We start from the raw sequence: 23,177 nt of genomic DNA on the forward strand, positions 1-23,177 counted from the left end.
CTTCACATAAGAGAGGAACCACCTCGATTTGCAGATCCACGATGTAGTGTACTTTCAATTAGTCATGTGGGTAGCCATGGCTATGGGCTTGTAACTCGTCAAACTGGCTGGCTGCTTAACGCAACAAGTCAACAACCTTTGCCACCCCAAGAATTAGTCTTCGCTTGTCAAGAGGCTGCTTAACGCAAGTCGTCGACCTTTGACTCTTTGCATTCCCACAAAGAGTCAATATTTGGCTGGTGTGCTGCTTTCTCTTAGGTTGACCTACCCACTCCACTCCATCAATATTTGGATATTATAGTTGTGTACCCATTTGCAAGTGCAAATCTAACGCTCAATTTCTTGGAGTTTTTGACCGTCATCACCACCCCTATAATACTTATATACTTAGGAGTGTTAAATGTTGTTTGTCGAGCTCTACGCCCTCCTAATTTTGATGTTTGAAATTTATGAAATTACATAAATCAAGTTCAAAATCAATCAAGATTCATCTCCAAATCTATCTTATGTTAAGCTGTTAGAAAGCTAAAAGATTCGATCCGTAGGAGACCGTATAAAAACTACATCGTGATATATGATAAAAATTAAACGAAAAAAGAAAGATAAAAGGTCGTAGAAGAAACTATGAGATGTATAAGATGTAATTGTCTAGTTTATTTTGATAGTGAGCTCTTGATAGCTATTTATACACACTCAGCAGGAAGGTTATACACATTCAGCATGGAGGATTTTTCTCAACTGCTTAGAGATTTCCTCAACTGTCTTGAGGAAATCTTATCTACTTATCAATATACCCAACAACAAATCCTTTTGATAATTAAACTAATAAAAATTCACAGGATTTAAAATATGTATTCGGCTTAAGGGTTCTCGAGATAAGTAGTGAGTAGTCACGTACGTATACGATCGCCAAACTATATTATATTTATGTTGTATATGCATTATTAATACATGCGTCAATGCGTTCCCATGAACCTACTACTACTACTACTACATCTGACTCTAAATCACCACACAACTTTGAACTTTCTCCATCATTCGTCGAACTCTTTACACATCTTTCGGTTGACTCTGCATGCATCCAATACATACATACGTACCGCACTATCAATTCAACACGGAAGTCAAAACGAAGACACATTCCACGTATCTTTATGAATCCATCAACCTTGGCTGCCTCGGTGCTCGATATAACCAGCGCACGGCTCTTCCTCTCTTCTCTCTCATACCCAAGCTTTCTCTTCCTTCCTTCACAGACTTACCGCCGCCTCCTCCTCCTCCGGCATGGCTGTCAACACAAAACCTGTCATGCTTCTTTCCGTCCTCCTCCTCCTCCTCTCCGTCCACCAGTCTGCTGCGGCGCGGGGTCTTAAGTTCGGGACTTCGAAGGAAAGCTCCGTCGTTAGGTCGATGGAGACGACGGCGACCGTCTCTGTCCCGAGGACAACGCAGAATCTGGTCTTCGTCATGCTTCCAAGAGGACCTACGCCGCCATCAGGTCCGAGCGATGGCATCAACGGCAACAAGAATTAAGTGGAAGAAGAACAAATATACGTATTCTTTTGTTTGATCGGCATTTCCTGATGCGGTTTTCATACATACAGATGCATAATTCAGAGATGTAGACGTCAGAAGACGAGATATCGATAGGTTTTCTGTTTGATTTTGATGTGTGTACTTGATGCTTTGGGATATAAACATGTACATACTCGTGCTAATTTCTTTTTGGTAAATGGATTGGAATACATCTTTACATGCATCAAATGCTATTAAATACATGGATTTTGGTGTTCCTTCTGCCTATTTGTTTGGATAGGCAGAGAATACTTTTGACTGTGTGGTATTTTGGTATCATGGAAGTCAGAAAGTCAACCCGTCACCTGTCTGGAGTGGCCAAGTCAAACTCATTAATCCGTAGAATCTTTGATGTGGTGGACTCGAATAAGATTTGAACTGAAGAATTGATGTTTATATGATTCCTTATAGCCAAAAAATGAGGATTAATTCTTAGATTTCTTTGCAAAAGGAAGATCATACGTCAAGCATTCCAGGGTTTTTGGGCCACAGAGAACGGCCGAATTTGGCATGAGGGCTTCCTTTCACACATGACGCGACGTCGGGGTCGCTTCTCTCGGGTTGGCTGGCAGCGAAGATCTCGTCCTCTGCCCTCGTTTCACCGATGGGGAGGCGTAAGTCGCTCCATTTCTGCATCATTATCCTAGTCTTAGATCGCCGTTCTCTTGTTCGATCGATGTGATAATATCTTTGTGATTGGTTGGATTTGATCTAAGACATTTCTGTTCCGAATCTGTTTGGATTTGATGAGGCTTGATTGGCGTAAAGATATCTTTTTTAGCCTGCTTAGAGTGAGATCGGATGTATCTGGATGATTCTTCGCTTTGCACTCGGTGGATTCGTATAAGTCAAAGTTTGCGTTGGTTGATTGGGGTTGTTCCAGTTTGTACTTTGCTTTCCTTGTGCAAATTGTTCTTTTTTCTTATCTACATGTTGTGGATATGTATGCGATTGTGATAACTCATAAATAAGTCGAAATTGAAATTAGTGTTTTTGATTAAATAGTGCCATATGCTATTTGGTGTTTTGGGGGGTTGGAATAAGTCGTGATTGACAAACCCAGTCGAGTAATGTTGCCTCCTCTTTTTTTTACTTTTTTTGATCGACCACATGTGTTTCATGTCATTCTTTGCTGAAATAATGAGGAGAAGAGAACAGACACTTAGCCTTCTTATGTTGTGATTTGTGTTGTTTTTGGCTGTCGAGTAGATACTTTGGGGGTATGAAAGGTAGCGTGGAGGCAGATCACCCGGACTCTTTTTTAATGAACCGGCTTGCAGAAGAAGTCCCTGTTACAGAGATCAAGAACCTCAACCGGCTATGATGAAGAGAAGAGAAGAGAAGGCTTATAAACACCACTTGGCTGATCAGCCCACAACTAGATTTGCTTATGTACATGCATTAGCAAAATAAAAGAAATTTACAGGACATTGCAGTTGGAATTAATAATATTCTTGTTCATAAGGTTGATGATGACCAACAACATATCACTCTTAGTCTGAGGTCGGTAGCTCCTACTCAACTTTCCTTGGGCTCTTACCAAAGGAAATGAGACAGCTTATATGGCCAAGGCCCTTGCATGCAGTCAAATGCTAACCATTACTGAGTGGACAAACATGCTCCTCCAACATGAGATACTGTATCACAGCCCTGTCACTGTTGATTTTTCATCTAATATGTGTTAGGGTCTACTTAAACCCATTTTAGGGGGCCAGTCCTGAATTCAAAGTCTTGTTTGTGATAAGTGTCCTGGGATAACTAACTTGTCAAATGAAATGCTATATAATTCTCTTCAGATGGAATTTCTCGTTGGTTATAGACCATTATTCTAATTCTTTGGCTCTGCACATAATAAGTGCATTTTCTGAGAAAGGTAAATGCAATGGACTTTTGTATCTGGACAAAGAATTTTGGATCGTAGAGCATGGTTATCTTATGATCATACTTCTTCTGATTATTTTCTGATTTTATTTAAAAATCCATTTATGCATTTTTCAAAATTTCTTCATTAGGCTTTGGATGAATTGTGATTTGGCTATGCCTCCTGCAGGACCTGCAAGATGTTATCGTCAGATTAAGAACAAGCCGTATCCGAAATCACGCTACTGCCATGGTGTTCCTGATCCTAAGATGAGGATCTATGAAGTTGGAATGAAGAAAAAAGGAGTGGATGAATTTCCCTTGTGTGTTCATGTTCATCTGGTTAGCTGGGAAAAAGGAGAATGTTTCCAGTGAGGCTCTTGAGGCTGCTCATATAGCTTGCAACAAGTACATGACAAAGATAGCATTGGTCAGGTCCTTCTGTCAATTCGCTGCAAAGATAGCAATAGCAATCATGCCCAAGAAGCCTTACGACGAGCCAAATTCAAGTTCCCCGGCTGCCAGAAGATTATTGTTAGTGGAAAATGGTAAGCACCAGAAAAGGAAATTGTCTTAACAGATCAATCAAATGCATTACATAACATTATTATTACCAAATTCAACCTTACTCTTTCTCATCTTGAGTTTATTGAGATCCCAACGAGCATAATATGATATGTGGTCACTAGAGACCGATCTCCTATTTGCTTCTATGGTTCCTGACACAACAAACTGATTTCAGGGGCTTTACCTTACCAAGTTTAGCCACAATGACTATGTGAAGTGGAAGAGTGAGGGCAGAATCATTCCAGATGGAGTCAATGCAAAGGTTTGTTCTGTTTTAGAAAAATTATTATAGTGCCTAATAATTAACTCTTTGGATGACCTTCATGTGTTACCTGTGTCCTATTTGAATTTTCCTACACATATTTAACTTGTCAATCTGCTGTTACCATCAACTGTACTTTGTTACTGGTAAGGGGGCATGTACTCAGCTAGTGTTAAGTAATGGAGGTGTCAGATAGCATTATATAAGCACTCATTCCATGCTTTGCATCACACAGTTTTACTTGTATGCGTTTGTTAATCAAGACCTGAAAATAAATGAATAGGGGATGGTTGGGAAGGCAAACATAATATACATGCCATTCATTTCCCTTGACCTTTTTCCTCTACTTGGAAAGATTCTTGTATATGGATTAAAAAAGTAACCCAATATGATGTTTTTGTCCTTTGATGCAACATCCGAGTTCCTTAAATTTGCTAGTACCACCTACAATTTCAACCATTCGGTAGTTGACAGTTAGGGTTGTGTGTTGTTTTACATTTGGGCTGATATCATCAACCGTGCTGAGCATGGAAATAGTGCATGAAAGTACAAGAGTGTTGGTTTCAGAAGATGGAATGCCCTAAGAAACAAACACTTTGATGGTTATAGTAAACCAAAAAGTGGCTCTATTTTAGTATATTCTATCTATATTCAAATTCCATTAATTTAATATCCCTTTGGTTCTGTGATAGTTGTTGCAATCATTCAGAGGTTTAAAGTTGCAGTGTTTTCTCTAGAGGGAGTGGTCTACTACTCCCTTGGTTGATTGTATGACATCATTATTAGTTTTTTTTATAATTATCCAGCCAAATTTTGCTTGTTTTTCTTTTCTCTTTGTCTTCTATATCTCAGCTAAGGGAACTGTCAGTATAATACATTGTTCTGCCTATTATAGCGGAATAGAAAAGATATTTGTCAGTAATAAATTAGATACAATGCTGGTGTGAAGCAACAGTTGTTGTGAACCACATCACATGTATCTTAGAACTTTTACATTGCTGATGAAGAAATAACATGTCTAATTGTGCAGTTGCTTGGCTGCCATGGTCTGCTTGCAAATCGACAACCTGGGAAGGCTCTTTACCATCCTCTACAGTAGAGTCTGCGTAGATTTGGATTTGGTCGTCTGAAGGATGATACAACAGAGTGTTCATAACAGCCGATTTAGTGGCTTCTGTTTTGAAGACCTGTGTGACTGTTTTTGCAGGATAATTCTCCCAATAATCTGCATCGATTGTTTTCTTTGTGATAACTCCGATCATGTGGCAATTCACCGACTTCATGCTGTTTTCATATTAATTTGTTGAACTTGTGTGGAATCAGCAGCAAATTATTGCATTACATATTTGATGGATGAATGGATGGATGGATGGATGGATGTTGAGAGTTTGTCAGGGATGCGTTATCTGTCGTTTGTCCATGTTTTGGACGAAGCTGCCATGGCTGTTCTGATGTTTCCGGGTTCTGTTGATCAATCCACAGCCGCCTCAACAATGGGGGGTTCTGATCTCGCCTTGCTTCCACACAAACGTGATGTTTGTCCACAATACGGTAGAGAAGAGAGGTGTTGGGGGTTGATTTGCAATCCTCTTCTGATCAAGTTCGAAGGATATCGCTGGGAAACATGAGCTACCCATAAAATGAAAGAGAGAGATATTTGTAGTAAAATAGAATTGAAGAATGGTTCTTCATGTTCACCACCTTCTCGGAGTCGATTCCATTTGGGAGATTCTTCGTAGGCTCTCTCCGATGGACTTGAGGAGATGATCTAGATTTGCTTTATCCTGGTAGAAGGAAAAAGAAGAATGGGTTTCCTTCTGGTAGTGTAGTAGAGTTTCTTATATAGAGGTGACCAGTTGGTTCGTTGATGGACTCATTGCACATTTTAGTATCTTTTGTTGCCAAGTGTGATTGATATGATCAATGTTAGGAGATGTTTTGCATAGAATGCATCGTCCCACTCCGACATCGCTGTAGTAATCGAATGAACAAATTTGAGTCAATATTCATATTCATATTCACATCTATTCTTTATTCTTTAAGAACTTGGTGCAACAAAGAACACACCCACTTATATCCGACATCCATTCTTACTTCTGGCCAGAAAGATTCTCTCAGCAGCAGTATTGGAACAACCGCAGTATAATCCAAAAACACAGAAAATTACAGCAAAAGGAAGAGTCACCATGCACTGTAGATGTAGCAATTTGTCATGCATACTCTTTGTTCATAGACTGCATGATCCAGAAGACTTCCAATACTGATTGATATCAAGACATCTGAAATCTGAGAAGACGAAAAAAAAAAAAAAAAGGGGGGGGGGGGCGGGGGGTGCAAAAGTCGAGGCTGTTACCGACCGAGCAAGATTGGCTGATAGGGATGCAGGCATTCATGCTAATTAACAAAGGCATCAGTTTCACCCAACTAAGTCGTTACATGGCTTCCGAGACACCAAACTACTGCAGAGATCAGAACTGCAAGGCAAGCACAATACCAAGAACTTAATTATTAATTCAAAGACATGCAAAGCAGCAGTTTTGCCACTGGATGCTCAAGCTACAATCATGTCCATGTTGTTATTCACCCAAAGAAGGATTTGAAGCACATCTAACCCTCCACCATGGAATACCAGACATAGATTATTGTCCACCACAAACGAATAAGAAAAAGAGCATCGTCTGCCAAGTGCAAGATCTAAATTCACGCAGCGAGGTGATCTAATTGAAAGCTAAAGACAGCGTGAATGACGACACACCAAACTGACTATCTTTGAGCAGGTTCCAGTGTCCGGACATTTGCACCAACCATTCCTTCGAGCCTATCCTTGGTTATCTCCACAAAGTGGCCAATCATCTCATGGAACTGTTTCAGACCAGACAGGGGGAGGATGATTGATGAACGATCAGCTCCAGCAACCTGCATATGGAATGCACTTAGGGATTAACAATAAACTAATAACACTAAGTGTACTCCATGTACCTCGGATATCCTCAAGAAGTGTCCCCTGTTGTTGCTTCCCAGATCAAAGAAAAACCTCTTCTGATCTGCCCTGATTACTTTAGACATCCCCATGCCTCCCATATCATCATGTGTGTGCATATCAACCATTCTATCAGCATTCAATTCTGTGCCAGAGGCTGATTGGGCACTGTGGCCAGATATGAATCCAGCCCCAACATCATCTGAAAGTCCTGGAAGATGTTCCGGAGGTTCCATGTGTTGCTGTTTGTGTTACAACACAGCAGGGGAAAAAATTATTGACATGCTTAAGGTAACTATCACCCACCAAATCTTAGTGTACCAGTCCATCAAACTTTTACCTGATTGGGTACCATGAACAGTCGAGAAGCCTCTTCATGTATCTCTTGTAAAACATTCCTAAATGCTGTCCATCCTTCTTCGCCAGAATTTCCTGCAGGAACAATGATTGTACTCCGGTTTCTGTTGACAGATGCTTCTGAAATCTATTTAAAAAAACAGTTACATCAGTTATTACACACACCATCATGCAAAACCACTTAAGCTCAAGGTGCATAATATATTTGTTGCTCATGATCTTGGCAGATTGACATTGAGGAGGACAAAGATTTTTATGTGGTTAACATGAAAAAAGTTGAACAGTACAATTGTTTGTTCCTGACATGAGCATGTCAAGAACGAAATGAGAACCATTTATGACACCTAAAGCTAGGAGTTCCACATGCTAATTCAAATGCAACTTGAGGTGCTTTCTCTGTCCTTCAAGTACAGGTACATTATCTAGCTTAATATACAGTGTATCTGCAAGCAAACAAAATTGTCGATGAAGCAGATGCATATGTTTTCCATATCCACATTGGCACATAAGAAAATGAATTTAATAGTTGAGTATATGATACTTGAGTTGAGAATATTTAGCAAAACAAGGATAAGGTAAAGCTCTGCTTTTGGATATATACCCCTAGAGATATATGAGTATTCATGTACATGCCCCTCAAAAATTTGTATTTGTCTACGTAACCTCTAAAATATCAAGTATTTTTGTGTTTATATATTTGAGAAGCTTGTATTTACATCTATACCATCCAAATAGTAGGAACTTAAGTATATAGCCATCTTCCTAGTTGTCTCTGGTTGATTTTTTGACAGTCTCTAACAGGTAATCGCAATCAAATTCTGATATGCCAGGCAATTCTACAACTTTCATAAGTTTTTCATTAAAAGCAAGTTCAAATAGTTTATCAATCTAACACACAATCTAGTAGAGATCAAATATATAGAGAGGAGGTGGTAGGAGAAGCTGATTGCTGACAGCAGTAATGCTGAGATTACAGAGAAACAGGATAGTCTATTTGCATGTTCCAGAATATATTGCATGCTTTGTTGTTAGAGAATAGAGAGAGTTAACATTGCTGACGAATGTAACAAAGGATAAACTATTTAATAAACAGGGCTGAGAAGGGAAGTGCAATCGCTCATAATCGGGACCACAATGGAAGTGGATGGTTAAGGTCCATTCTACATGAGTTACTAGGTTAGTGGGCTGACCTGGCCAGGTCGTGACAAGGATAAATATATTTTAGTTTAGGTCCCCCATATGTCAAGTCATATATTTGCACCCATTTGGAAGTTTTATCAAAACTACAACCATTAATTTGAAAGAAACCTTGATTACAAATGATAGATATAAGCACATAAAAGGTGCATCAATAAAAGATGAAACTAGACAAAAGTTATAACATCAATCTTTAGTTATCACATTTTCTTCTACAGACATGGGGAAAGATGAGCAAATACTTACTTGCTGAATTGATAATATTGAGTTACTAAAGTTTGTAACTAATTAATATTAAATGTTATTTTGCATTCTGAAAGTGAAATACATACAATGGCTTTGAAAAAAGCATCAAAAATCAAGATCAACCTGTTGAAATTTTATATTGGTTAATTCAACTAGCATCACACTCAAGCAAGCTGGATTGCATCAAAATAAGAGAAAACTAAGAAACAACAGATCATGGACAAAAATAGACAAGGTGTACCAGTCTTGAATGATCCTGGGCCCAATCCAATCACGAAAGAAAAAATCTTAAAGAATTTACAACAAAATTCTCAACAGAAAGTGGTATAGATAAGCTAAAAGTTGCAAGGCTTGTCTAAGTTAATTTAATCTACCACACCCACAAACAGATATTAGAATAATTATATTCAAAATATTGATGAATAACTACTCTGAATTAAGATACTTCAAAATAACATCCATATCAGGCAGTTGTTGCACCCCCTTGGCTCAAACCTTGATCTAATATCTATCAAACTGCATCTACCAAAGATTCTTGTTTTATGTTGCAAGCTTCATGAAGGCGATAAAAGTGTGATCATGAGTGTTAGAGGGTAGGATAGCTGCTCAACATAAGTTCTCTGATGGTCTGGTCAGTGTAAAATTAACATGCCCAAAATTTCTGTCAATATGCTAGAAGTTATACACAACCAGAAGAACAGAACTTAGAGCATCACCAAATATTTTGGATCCAATAAATTTTTATCTTCCACTTTTTGCACAATCATTCAAGTTCGTGCCTTTATGTCCTTTAGTACTTTCCAGCAAATTCTAATACACTAATGGAATCAATTTCTCTATATCACCTTGGGTATTTTCGGCTTCAGATTCTTTCATACTACCTAGTAAATTCTAATACAGTGACTCAATTCATCATTCGAACCATTTTTTATATCACCTTGGGTACAATGTAAAGGTGAAAAAAATAATATTTTTTTGCTTCACAAAAAATAGAAGTCTATCATTTAGAAAATAATATGCCCTTTGCTTATTTACCAGTTATCTGTCCTCTGTAGTGCTGCTTCTGAAGTCTATCATATGTTTTTAATATTGAACACTGTCACTATTAGTATCTTCTTAATTTCTTTCTTCCCCTCATAGTTTAGTTGCACTAGCTTATGACCACCACAGAACATATGATACTGTCATAGACATGCATGATCCTCTAAGCCCAAAAGACACCGCTTTGTATCACACAGCCACATTCTTCAGTGTAACTTCTCTTGAGTGGATGACCCAGGGAAAAAAATTCTGGAGAGGCAAGAAAATTGTACACCGGCCAAAACATGGGAACCACAATTCCTCCCATCACTGTGTAACAGCAACTAATATGTTGCCGCAAAAGCAAATGCTGAAGTTTTCGGACGCACCTGTACTTATTGACTTTTTTTGTTTTGTGGGTTTGCTCGCTTGTTCTCCAAAAGCACTACTTCCAACCCAAGTCTGGCACCTATTTGTAAGTTTGTTGTCTTTCCAATTCCAAATTTATATTAAGCTCCAACTAGCTAATCCACTACTAGCTAGTAACAAATTGACCACAGGTCTCCAGGTCTTCAATAAGAAAAGCTGAGGTACTCATCATCATATTTCCAACATATGAAATAATTCCAAATCCCAATGACCACAAAAGATCAAGAAGTCGATTCTTTTGCATGATGCATTCAATTATGCCTAATAAATGAACAAAACTTTTTGAGTTCGTAGTAATGACGTGTACCTTGAGAAAGCGCCCCCTTTTGTTCTCACCAAAGTCAAAATAAAACGCCTTTAGGAAAAACAACAAAAACATCAGCAGAAAGATTCAAAGACCCAACCTTTACAAAACTAACAGAAAAGGTCATCAAAGCAGCCACCTTGGAATCAAGCTTGAGCTCCTTGCTGAACACGTCCTGCTCGTCCGTGCTGATGTAGTAGCCGAACAACTCGAGGAACCAGACGATGCCGTCGACGGGGACGATGATGGTGGACCTGGTGGCCGACGTCTTCTCGGAGATCTTGAGGTACCTCCCCCGTGGATTCTCCTTCAGATCGAAGTAGAACAGCTTATGCTCGAACTGCAGCGTCTTGGAGACCAACTCCACGTCGTTCCCACCGCCCGCTCCCCCTTCCATCGCTCCGCACCTCCCCAACGCCCCAAACCCCAAATCTCTCCCAATTTAACTATCCGTGGACGAAGAATCGAGGTCTCGGGCTGGTGGAAGAACCCTAATCCAGGAAGGAATCCGGATCGAAAGCAAGGAGGGGTAGGGAGCGATGAGGAATTGTTGGAAGTGGGGTAAGATTAGGGTTTGGGGTTTGACCTCGCCCTCGCCCTCGAACAGGTCGAGAGCAAGGGGGTTTGTTTCACTTTCACGCTTCTTCTTGACCGTGGCTCTGTTGTTTGTTCGCCGAGCACAGTTACCAAATCAGAAATAAACATAATATCGCAATCATTCGGGATCGACTAAATAACATTTTTATTATATATATAATATATATATATATATATATATATATATATATATATTTAATCAAATTTAATTTAGGTATATCATTATATAAATTATTATAATATATATATATATATATATATTAATCGCTTTAATATTTATTATAGCTTTTAAAAATATTTAAATGTTATGCTTCATAAATAGCAAACTATGTGATCTAACGGATAAGAGTTTGGGGTGGGTGGGTGCTAAATTAAAATGTTTGAATCCAAGTTAACGATAATATATTCTTCATATATCTTTTCGTTGATTTGGCTGTTGACTAGTACTCTACACAAATAATTTAGCTCGATAAATGATTGTGACTAGGCATCATCACATCCAATTATCTATATAAGTATTTGATTCGAATAGCATTATGATGGTTGCATGGGGGAGAAGAACATAAAAGGTGGCAGGAAACGGCCGTTACGTCTTTATATCCGAAATCGTTTTACCCGAAACGATTGTGACTGCTGGTCCGTGGCCCTTGAACACGTGTACGGTGGATCCGAACCCGTCAGTTTCGATGCATTATGCTGATCGAACCCGATTACCCGTTTGCTAATTCGTCACCCGAATCCATAAAAGAAACCCTAAACCTAAATAATACCGTACTCCCACCCCGTGCGCTTCTACTCGGCCTCCCTTCGAGTCCCTCCTCGGTCCGGGTATCTTCTTCGCACCATCACCGCCGGGCCGGCGCGACATTGCCAACTCTTCCGACTGGTTTTCATCTTCGCTTTTGTAAGTTCTTCAGATTTTGTTAGGGAAGATAACTTGACGTCGGCTTTTTTTGTGTTGTTGCCAGAATAGATGAATCTTGATCTCTATTTTTCTTTTTTTCTGATTTGTGAATTGGTTTTTGCTGTTTCGGGGGATGTTGGTACCCAAAAATCGGATTTTGGAACGAGATGATGTACTTGGAACCCACAAAAGGGGTTTTCGAGCTCGGGTTTGGGTCTTAGATGTATATTGCTTATTGGTTTTTGGCGTGTTTGATCGGATGTAATTTGATTGAATCGAGTTGGAGAGATCCATTTACTGTGACGCTAGTCTCTACCTTTCTTAAATCCCTAGCCAACCTTATCGCCACTTCCAGCCAAACTTCAGTGGATCTACACGAGGCTGCTGCAGCTTGCCTCCTGGTCCTCAGCGTTGAGTTGTCTGTACTTAATCAAAGGGTGGGAAAAAGGATTCGTTGTTTTTAACTCCTGGATGATTTATGCGTAGGAATTCAAGTGAAATGGGCGCAAAGGCAAAGAAGGCTTTGAAAAAGAAGCTGAAGAAGACGAGCTCTTCTCAGCTATCAATTTCTCGTAGCAGAAATGAATCTTCTGATTTCTTGGTGAGATTTTTATGTTCGTGGTTGATGCCTCATTTTTGTTGTTGTATTTTTTTTTTTTTGGCCATCCTGTATTGACAAATTTGTTACTTTTATCATACAGCCTTTAGAAGGGGGTCCAGGGATGAAAATTACTCAAGAGGAAGATGAACCCATAAAAAATACTGCAACTGTACTTTACATTGGCCATATTCCTCATGGATTTTATGAAGAACAAATGGAAGGTGAGGATCCTTTATGCTTTACTAGGAGTCAATTTGTTTGCGACTTAGATTGATACAGTACTTGCAATTTTGACCATGATAGGATTCTTTAAGCAATTTGGGAAAATCAAGCGGTTGAGGATTGCTCGGAACAGGAAGGTTCAATTCTTCTTCAGTTGCTTGTTGTTCAGTTAGTGAAGAATTTTAATGCATTTTTTTTCTCTTTTTAAGTATCTTACCTACTAAAGGATGGTGCCTAGTGCATGAAAATACCTCATTGGGTTTAGGAAGGCTGAATATACGAAGTAGTATCTCTGTAAGCAAAGCGGTTACAGAAAATGTGCTTCGAACTGTGGTCATCCTTAAGGAGAAACTTAACTGGTGCCAGTGTATTTAATTAACTAATCATTTTAAATAGAATTCCTGTAGTTGAATCTTAAATTTATATTTTGATCCAAGTACTTTTACATTGTTTTATTCTTGATTATTTTCTGAAGAAAAGAATTCTTAAGTCATTTTTCAGTTTTTCAGCTTCTCTTTTCTCATTATGGATGATTGTTGGTATGATCGATATTCTAGGTTATGAAGACCACTTGTTTTCATTTTGACATTTTAGACTTTTATTTTTTTGATGGATAGCATATTTAGATTATATTGGCCACCTTTCTATATCTCATTTAGCTACCACTCTATTTAATCTATTGGTTTTAATTATAATGTGACATGTTATAGACAGGAAAATCTAAGCATTATGGATTCCTTGAATTTGAGAACCCAGAGGTGATTTTCTTTCCTTGAAAATTGTCAAACTTCTCTACATCAGCCAGGCAAACTATATGTATATATCATGTAATACATGTTGATAATTGCAGGTGGCCAAAGTTGTGGCTGATGAGATTCATAATTATCTACTATTTGAACACAACCTTCAGATTCATCTTATCCTACCAGAGCGTGTTCATCCAAAGTTGTAAGCTTTTGTCTCAAGTTTGTGGCATCTTTTCAATTGTTTAGGTTTAAGTTGGAGACAATCTCCCCATATGTAATCACACCTTCTTTTCCTTGAACATTATGATATATTTATTTGATTTTTTATATGGTCGTAGATCTCTAATTTTGGGAAAAAAAGGGATAAATTGTTTAAAGTTGGCGCACAAATATGAGAAATTTATCATTCACAAACAAGGGCTAGAAAATGGATGGGCTGAATATTTATGTTGTTGTTTGCTGCAATTTAAAGTGAATCCTCCTTTCATTATTTAGGCTTTCTTTTCTTTCCCAGTAGTGGTACCTGTCCCTTTGACATATGGCAGCTTCGTAGATTAAATTGTTGTTCATGTTTTTTGGTAACTTTCTCTTCCCTGTCTCTATTTCTTGCTAGTTTCCTCTTAATTGTGCATATTATAGATAAGTTCTTAGATAATCATGTTATAGATACATGTAGAGAGATATGGTTGATTGAATAGTGACTAGGACCCAATTTTGGTAGATATACTGTGCATGATAAAGCCTTAGGTACAAGGAAAAAGATGTTGTGTAGGTTCTAACCATTCCATTTTCAGCAGTGCAGACAATAGTCAAATTATTTTGCATCTTTTTGTTGAAAGATATGTAAATTTGAATCTTCAAGTATACCTGATTATGTCAGGTTCCTCCAACATAATCTCTGTTAGTGACCATATATTTGGTGGCTTTTGGATAAAGGCTTATAATTTTAATAAGACTGCAAATATGGAAAAGTCAGCAGGTAGTAGTAGTGTCTGATATTTAATGTAATTATTAAATAAAATTCTAGTCCATGTGTCCTGGTCTTCTTTAAGATTGATACCTGAAATGAGTGATGTGTGACATATCGTGAAAGTGAAATTTGGCTGCATCTTTGTCATTATATAATCTGTTTCTATTTATTACTTTTGGACCTGCAGTTATATGTAATTGTTCTTTTTGCCCTATATTTAATTTTTGCTGCAGATGGAGAGGTGTAAATTGGAGATACAAACCATTGAATTGGACAGAAATTGCAAGAAAGCAGCATAACAAGGTAAGCCTGTGAAAATAGCTGTTCACTCGATTTATTTATTTTTCTAGGTAAGGCCTGTAAAGAGATGTTTCAAGGTCTGTTTCAATCCATTTTTACCTTACGAAGAAAACTGATCTTATTTTGTCTGAGAATATATGGATCGAGAAGCTTCATCAATATTTGGATCTGTGATAAATTGGATATGAATGTCCTTGGGGGAGCCCAAACTGATCTAGCTAAATTTTGAAGCTATATGCATTTATCTCCAGATGTTTTATTGTCTGTGAAAAAGGAAATTCTGCTTTTAGAAATTCCATCATCATGGTTTATGTATTAATGTTGTCAAACTTCTATCCTAGAAAAATGTCAAGCTTCATAATGATTGGTAATAAGATGCCAGGCAGGATGGTAGTTCCTGGCACATGCGGGATGCTATGGCCCAGGCATTTTTTTTGCTGATTGATGATGTAAGAGTTGAGGTATAAAAGGGCATAGAAAGCATCAAAGGTGTTGTGCTTTTTCTTTATCTCTCTTTTTGTTTTGTATGAGTGGGATGGAGGGGGGACTATTGTGTGGGTGAATGTTTGTATAGACTGACAACCTCTGGGTCAATTGCTTAGTTGTTGTTATGGTGCATATGTTTTTTGGGCACAAGTGCTGTATGTCACATATAGTCACAGATCAAGTCATAGAGGATAATATAATTGATGGCCAAAGCCACCCATGCATGTATAGATTAACCACCTTTAGTTCAATTGCATCTAGTTGCAGATCAGGTTATAAAGGATTGTATATACCATTGTCTATGGCATCTATTGCTAATCTAATCAGACCTTGAATTTACACCAAATTTTTTATCCAAATTTGACCTAATTGGAATGACCTCTTGATGGGATCAGCCGAGATCACATCAATTGTCTGATAGGTTTCAATTTTTTTCATGATATTTTTTCTTCTGATATATGTTCAGGATAGAACAGTTGAAGAACAACAACAGATGATTCAGGGGATTCAAAAACGAGATAAGAAGCGGCGTAACAGAATCAAGGCTGCTGGTATTGATTATGAGTGCCCGGATCTCGTAAGTGAAAATGTTTCTTTTCAAACTTTGTTGATCGAGTTCAATTTATGCTATCTTTTATAAGTCAAATAGTGCAGGTTAAGTAAAGAAAGCAAAATTATTCCACCTCTCTTTGTATGCTAGAGTTTGCATTCTTAACCCATCAATTTCCATGTCTTCTACCTAAAAGCAATAGTAAAACAATGTTTTGTTTCAGTCATTTCCAGGTACTCTGCATTTTCACTTGTCGTCACAGAGTCTCATTTAAAGTTTTTTCTACCCCTTATTGTTTGCTGGTGTTCTTTTGTGGCTTTATAAACATTCAAAGGTCAAGCTTGCAGCTGACTTGGAGTTTGCCTTCTAGATAAAGATGGTCTTCAACTAAATATATCACAAATTTGGATTGCCAAGAAAACCTTGTTCCATATAACTCGGATTAACTTCTTTGTTTAAAACAGGTCACTTGTCTGTCTAGTGTTGACTGTATTTCTGCTGCAGGTCTATGTATTGGCATTGTTTTATCCCTCTAAGCTCCCAATTTTTGGGTGTCAGTTACATGGTTCTTTTCCTCCAATTAATTTTTTCCTGATTTTCCTCCATTGAGTTATAAGATGAAAATATTACTAGTTAGCTCATGAGAGGAATCAAATTTCTTTTTGTTATTCATGTTACAATTTCTCAATGTCTTCCTTTTCCTGTTATCGCACCTCCCATCACAAAGGGTGTTCTTTAGGTATGTCAATGCCATCTTAAATGGTTTTCCTTCATTAGTGCAAGCTGAAACCATGGCATTTTATTCAGGCTATCATCAAGTCAGCATGATATTTGTCAAAGTTGGCAATAGCATCCTTTTTCGAAGTGTAAACAACTTAATTTCTTATTCTTGAATCTTGTTTTTCTTTTCCTTCATTTCAGGTTGGTCTCATTCAGCCTGCTGCTAAGAAAATTAAGTTTGACGAAGAAGAAGAAGAGTAAGTTTACACTTAGGAAGGCAGTGACTATCAACTTTACCTGAGGACGGTGTTAAGTACTTTGTCCAAGTTTGCTTTATGGCTTTGGATATGAATTTGTTGCTAGCAGCTGCTTGCTAATCTCGAATTTTGGTCTTCACATCATAATCATGTAAGTGCTGTGTAATTGGATTTTGTATTACACTTGACTTGGATTGAGCTATCCAGTATTATGACTGAAATAACATTTAGTATGGATATCATATCAGTATCAGTGTTTTGAGAATTGAAACCATGCCTTTGGAGAGAAGCAGGTAAGTGGCACAAGTTGGCTTATATACTAACTGATCGAACTTGTCACATATGTTTCTGGTTAGACATTGATTCTAAAAGAATTGGATCAACAGTTCATGTTGAAGTTAGCGGGCTGGGCATTTATTTCATGATTATGGCAAGTTTGGATTCAGTTAGCTGATATGTGACCAATAAAATTCATGGTGTTTGTTTGTCCTTGTGAAGCCTCGTGTTTCAAATATGCTTAATTTTCAAATATGTTAACTTGATCAATTGACAAGAACAAATGCTTCTGCTATTTTGGTTACTCATCTGTGATGAATGTTTGTAGCTGCCACCATCCACTACTTGTCATGGATCTGCCCAAACAGTTTTTGATGATAGCAATTGATCGAAATGCTTGTCCAGCTACCAATTAGAAACATTATGTTTAAGGTGGCAAATTGTGGTACCACTGTGGGTATATGTCCTCTTTCTGATACTAGAATGGTGATGAAGCACAAGTGGCTGAAAGCCAAATTAAATGTTGTGTTGCTGTAGTGATGGTATATGTGAACCTAAAGCATTTATTGCCTTTGGATTATGCATGGAGAATTATAACTGCCCTGCAAATACTGCCTTTGGTCTATGGGGCAATTTGGTTCCCAGGAATATGGTTGACAGTATCTTTATCAAAGAACAAATGTACTTGTTCTTTCTCAAAGAGTATTTGTCATGAGTGATGAGATAATTATAACTAAACTAATAATCTGATGAATTTATGTCATTTTCAATCTGTCTTCATCAAGGACTAATATAACTTGGGCTAAAAGAATAAACCAATAATCAATCTGATTCAGCCTCATATGCACATCATTATTAAGTTGGTTCTAATATCATTCGATAAAATTATTTCATTGAGTCAACATATATGAATTCAATAGTTCCTTACTTCTGATATAGGATTAGATTAAAATTATTTTATTGAGTCAACATTTATGAATTCAATAGTTCCTCACTTCTGTTTATTTGGTTGCAACATATCAAAACTTCTCTCTAATTCCAAAATATTTTTTTGCTTTCCCTGAGAGGTGGTTTATCTTATTCTTTAGCCTATCTTTCAGATCTAAACAGCCCACCTATTCTCCTCCTCCACCATGTTCTTTTAAAGAAGAAAAATAAGTTTGAACCCAGCAGTTATGCTGATCAATTTCTCCCCTGCTGCATGTTAAATCTCATAAAACATATTTCCTAATAGTTTTAATTTTTTGGAATCCTTGATCATTAGATCAGCATCTTTATCTTGGTACCAGAGCAGATCCTGATTTGAAAATCTATGTCATTCTCTATTTCATCATTTTCATCCAATATTTACTTAATATTTGTGTAACAAATTTAAGCTTTATACAAAAACCTCAAATTCTCTCTCATTTTTTATCTGCCTTTGGATGATTCGAGTGTCTCAATACATTTATTCTTCTGTTCTATATTATCCCACAAAGACTGACTCCTGTTGTTAGGCTGATCATGGCATTGTGGATGCCATCAATGACATACCAACCTATTCTTCCTAACCCATCAATCATTGTGTTGCAATATTTGGGTTATTGGAATATACACAATGTAGTTCTTTTTATCAAGGGATTTGCTTGTATGCATTATGGTGACTGCTTCAGCAACCTCACATTTTAGGCATGTGATGTTTTGAAATCTCTTTTCCATGTTGTTCATTGCTTGAAGCATAAAATCCTCTGACATTACATGTTGGCTTGACTCAGACAAGCTATAGATGATATTTATCAGCAAATCTCTATGCATGCTACTTCTTTAGGTCCTACACAGGCATGAGGGATATTGAAGAGTAGTGCAAGCAAACACTGGAATAAGACTGTGTAAAGCCTTGTAGTTTTCTGATGGCACACCCAGGAACAGCTGTGCTACTCTGGCTAAGAGAGGGGGAGGGGGCCAAGAATTTGTTTTGAGCAATTAGATAAGATTATTCTAGGATTGAGTGTAATCTCATAAAGAGCTCAAGTGAGTCCCTTATCAGTTTTGTGGATGAGAACAACACACTGGCTGTAGTTTCCTTGTGGCAGATACTTGTCCAGTGGTTCATATGAACATTTAGTGAAAAAGATAAAACCAGGTATGCTACTTGCAAGGTTTCAAGAAAGTAAACTGAAAAATGTCAACATTGATCTTGGTTATTCTACACAATCTTAGTGTCAACGGATTTAAAGTTGACTTGATCAAGTGAATAATCGATAAAAATTAAGTCGAGATCATATCCGATTATCTAATAATTGGATAAGCCGTCAAGACACATCAATTAGTGTGGTGTGCTGAGATTATTTCTCACTTAATGTTGACACATAAGACTGATAAGCTATTCGACTTAGGTTTTGGACTGACAATAACTTGGCCTCCTAATGTTCTTCAAGTGTTAGATTCTCCATATCAAAAGGAAGATAATTGACACTTTTGAAACATGCAATTTGAGTATTTCTGAGCCCACAATAAATAATCTGCAATTTTTCAGGTAGGCAAGAAAAAAAAGACAACAGGTGTGTGCAGTAACTATCATGTTCAGCTTAAGCAACATCAACAACATTGTGTGAGTGCCCAGCAAAACAGAGGCTCAGATTTTGTGCTGAAAGGCAGGGGGACAAATCAAATAAGTGAAGGCACAGTCTACATGGAGGAAATGTAGCCAGAAATTAAGGAATAAAGTCAGACAAGCTGAGGTAAGGAAAAACTTGTATTTAGATAATGTCATAAATAAAAAAACTGTTAATTTTCTTAAAATCATCATAATACTTTCGATATAATCATTATTTTCAATCAATCAAAACTTCACATATAGTATCAACCGAGCATACTATGTAAGATAACAAAAGAGCCTATTTGACATACAATTTCAATATGATATATGAATAATTCTTTGTTAAAACGATGATTATAAATTTGATACTCTATTTAATCATAATAAACAAATCAAAAGTAGACTTGATCGTTAACAATTTCTTATAAAAAATATCGTAGTCTTTTATAGAAATAAAAAATAAGATATGAGATATGAAAATTCTTTACCCTCGAATTACATCAGCATAGATATTAGTGATGAAATATGAACATTTTTCACCTACAAGTGAAATTCTCCCCCAATCGATAAATTTTTTTTTTTTTTTCTTCCACACACAATAACATACGGAAAATTGACTATATCGACTTTACTTACACTAATAAAACTTGCTAAGTAAAAAAGAATCATGAGAAGACTGATATTAAGTATTATTTCAGCATAATATCAGATGAGGATTTATATATCCAATGTTTGATACTTGGGACCAGTGGTTCACTGTTGTTGTAAGACAAAGAAGACAAACTTGCCTCATAAACAATTAAGACCACTGTCACCAAAAATCCCTTGAGAGCAATGTAGCTTGATCCTGTCTTCACCTCCATCCTGGTTTACTGATTCACATCCACATGAGGATCTGACATGATCTCACCTGCAATCTTAGTAAAAGAATATGTAAAGGTTAGTATGTCTATCTAAAGTTATAAAGTTTATAATTTTCTTTTATCATAGTGATTTTTCTTTTTTCTTTTTACAAAAATGGAGATTCCATCATAAGATATTGCTATCACTAGTCAAAATTAAAAATTTATCATTGATATACCATCAGCTGTCAAATTTATCAGATAAGGTTTCAAAGCCACACTAATATTCTGAATGTATGAACATCCTTAATCTAAATCACTATTCAGATAAGGTAAGTAGAAATAACTCAGCATTCATCAATCATACACCTTAAAAAAAAAGAAAAAAGATAAAAGAAAAAAGAAAAGTTCTAAGCTCCTGTGAGTGTTCAGTGGAATGTGCTGAAAACTGTGAGACTCTTACATATACCTCATCTTCGGTAGCTTCACTTTCAATCCAATGGAACTCTCTTCACTTCCTCTCTTCTTCTGAACTCACTATCGTCTTGCGTCCCCCTGAGAAGCTTCACAGATACAGTGTTGATGGAGAGGTACAGAGTAACAGCAAGTTTTCATGAAGATCTCCCTCAGAGGCCGACCAGCTTCCAAACAACCCCCTCTTTCGTCTCCCTCCCGCCCGCCTCCTCCTACCTCCGCCCCGCTGCCGCCGGCATCGCCCGCCGCGTCAGCCGCTGCGTTGACGACACCGAGATCAGCATCTTCGACGCCGAGCGCTACTTCAACGATGGCCACGACCCCATCGATCGGACCACAAGTCTCAACGGCGCCGCCGAAAGGCGCGACCTTTTGACCCGCCGGATAGGCTCCTTCGTCGCCTCGACCGTCGGCTCGTCCTCCTCGACGCTGACCGCCTCGTCGGAGGCCAGCTGGAACAGCCAGTGCGGCCTCCTATCCTGTTCGCCGGGCTCTGTTTCTGTCGCGATGAGAGCCTTGCCTTCGAAGGAACCCAGGAAGTCGCCGTCGTCCGCCGCCCGCCGCTTCTTCGCGCGGAGGTGCCCGTGCTCCGGCGGGAAGTCCGTCGACGTCGAAGACAAGTGCTCCGGTTTGGATATGAACACCTCTTCTACTGCTAAGAGTCTCCGCCTTAGGACAGGGGAAGTGGGTCTAAGCAGCTACCCGGAGAGAGAGAGCGCGATGCCGGAAGAGATCAAGAACGGTTTCGGTGTCGAGGAGATGATAAAGGTGAAGATAAATCCTGGAAATCGCCACAAAAATCCCAGCTTTTTCCGTAATTCCATCCAATTCTTGCCAGAGAGGCGATTTCCAGCCGAGATCGGTCGCCCAATGCTGAACTCTGGGATCCTATTCGGCGATTCCGGTGGTTTCTCCTTCCCCATCTTGAACCCAACCTCTTTGACCTCAGCCGAAGAGCCGCCACGTGAATCTCTCGAGGTCTTCCGGCCGACGAAGGAGACGGCCGGAGACCCTCCGGGATTCGCATATCGGGCAATCTTGAAGTCCCCGCCCGAGGACGACGCGGCCAGCGACGCAAGCTCGGACCTTTTCGAGATCGAGAGCTTCTCCACCCAGACGACGTACCGCCCTGGTGGTGACTCGCTCGACCCGCACGAGCGGCTACGGCGGGACCTCGAGGAGATGCCGCTGCCGCCGTCCATCGCGCCGAGCGAGTGCTACCCCCCGAGCGAGGTGAGCGTGGAGTGGAGCGTCACCACCGCGGAAGGGTTCGACCGCGCGAGCCTCGCCAACTTCTCGACCTCCGCATCCGACTTCGGGGAGCTCCGCTTCTCGGCGGCGATGGTCGGAGCACCCGCAGGCGGCAGGAGGCGGAAGTGTAACGGTCTTCTCAGCTGCGGGAACGACAAAGCGGTGAGCGTCGGGCCAAACCCGGTCCGGTTAGCACCATCGGTTCGACCCCACCAGGTTCGTCGGGCGATGAGCCACGTGGTTCGGACGAAATAGACCGGTTATGGTTGGTTCAGAAGTCTTTAACGTCTCCTGTGTTGTTTTGTGCTCTAGAAAATAATTTGTTGTTCCATTTTGATTTTATATATTTATTATATATAGTTATATTTATATTATAGCTAAAATATTTACCTGCAGGTTATTTTTGTTTGTACTCAAGCAATATCCGCTCATCATGAATATATATATATATATATATATATATGTTAGTGATTTTAATCGTAATAGAATATATATATTTTTTATTTTATCAAGATCTATTATTATTATTATTATTATTATTATTATTATGGATTACAAACTAATACATATCGAAATAATCTCATTATTAGTTCTCGTATCATATTG

At 38.4% G+C, this 23,177-nt stretch overlaps 3 protein-coding genes and 1 pseudogene across 3 annotated transcripts; 3 read left to right on the plus strand and 1 right to left on the minus strand.

Annotated features, from left to right (window-relative positions):
- Positions 1 to 1,208: 1,208 nt before the first annotated feature.
- Positions 1,209 to 5,618, plus strand: LOC103974448 (large ribosomal subunit protein uL16-like; annotated as a pseudogene).
- Positions 5,619 to 6,739: 1,121 nt separating this feature from the next.
- Positions 6,740 to 11,470, minus strand: LOC103974447 (transcription factor Pur-alpha 1). The gene is made up of 5 exons (XM_009389286.3): positions 10,937 to 11,470; positions 10,801 to 10,848; positions 7,585 to 7,728; positions 7,244 to 7,486; positions 6,740 to 7,180 (listed from the first exon to the last, which is right to left on the minus strand). Exons 1-5 carry the CDS (start codon positions 11,192 to 11,194, stop codon positions 7,028 to 7,030), a joined length of 846 nt encoding a protein of 281 aa, XP_009387561.1. The 5' UTR covers positions 11,195 to 11,470; the 3' UTR covers positions 6,740 to 7,027.
- Positions 11,471 to 12,171: 701 nt separating this feature from the next.
- LOC103974446 (uncharacterized RNA-binding protein C1827.05c) lies at positions 12,172 to 17,392 on the plus strand. Its single transcript, XM_009389285.3, has 9 exons — positions 12,172 to 12,298; positions 12,785 to 12,899; positions 13,000 to 13,120; positions 13,203 to 13,258; positions 13,832 to 13,879; positions 13,972 to 14,069; positions 15,071 to 15,140; positions 16,090 to 16,200; positions 17,095 to 17,392. Exons 2-9 carry the CDS (start codon positions 12,798 to 12,800, stop codon positions 17,152 to 17,154), a joined length of 666 nt encoding a protein of 221 aa, XP_009387560.2. The 5' UTR covers positions 12,172 to 12,298; positions 12,785 to 12,797; the 3' UTR covers positions 17,155 to 17,392.
- A 4,036-nt stretch (positions 17,393 to 21,428) lies between these two features.
- LOC135677501 (protein PHYTOCHROME KINASE SUBSTRATE 4-like) lies at positions 21,429 to 22,826 on the plus strand. The gene has a single exon (XM_065189861.1). The coding sequence runs from the start codon at positions 21,429 to 21,431 to the stop codon at positions 22,824 to 22,826; it is 1,398 nt and encodes a 465-aa protein (XP_065045933.1).
- Positions 22,827 to 23,177: the final 351 nt, after the last annotated feature.

The sequence above is a fragment of the Musa acuminata genome, chromosome BXJ1-6, assembly GCF_036884655.1.
Source record: "Musa acuminata AAA Group cultivar baxijiao chromosome BXJ1-6, Cavendish_Baxijiao_AAA, whole genome shotgun sequence".
Lineage (NCBI taxonomy): Eukaryota > Viridiplantae > Streptophyta > Magnoliopsida > Zingiberales > Musaceae > Musa > Musa acuminata.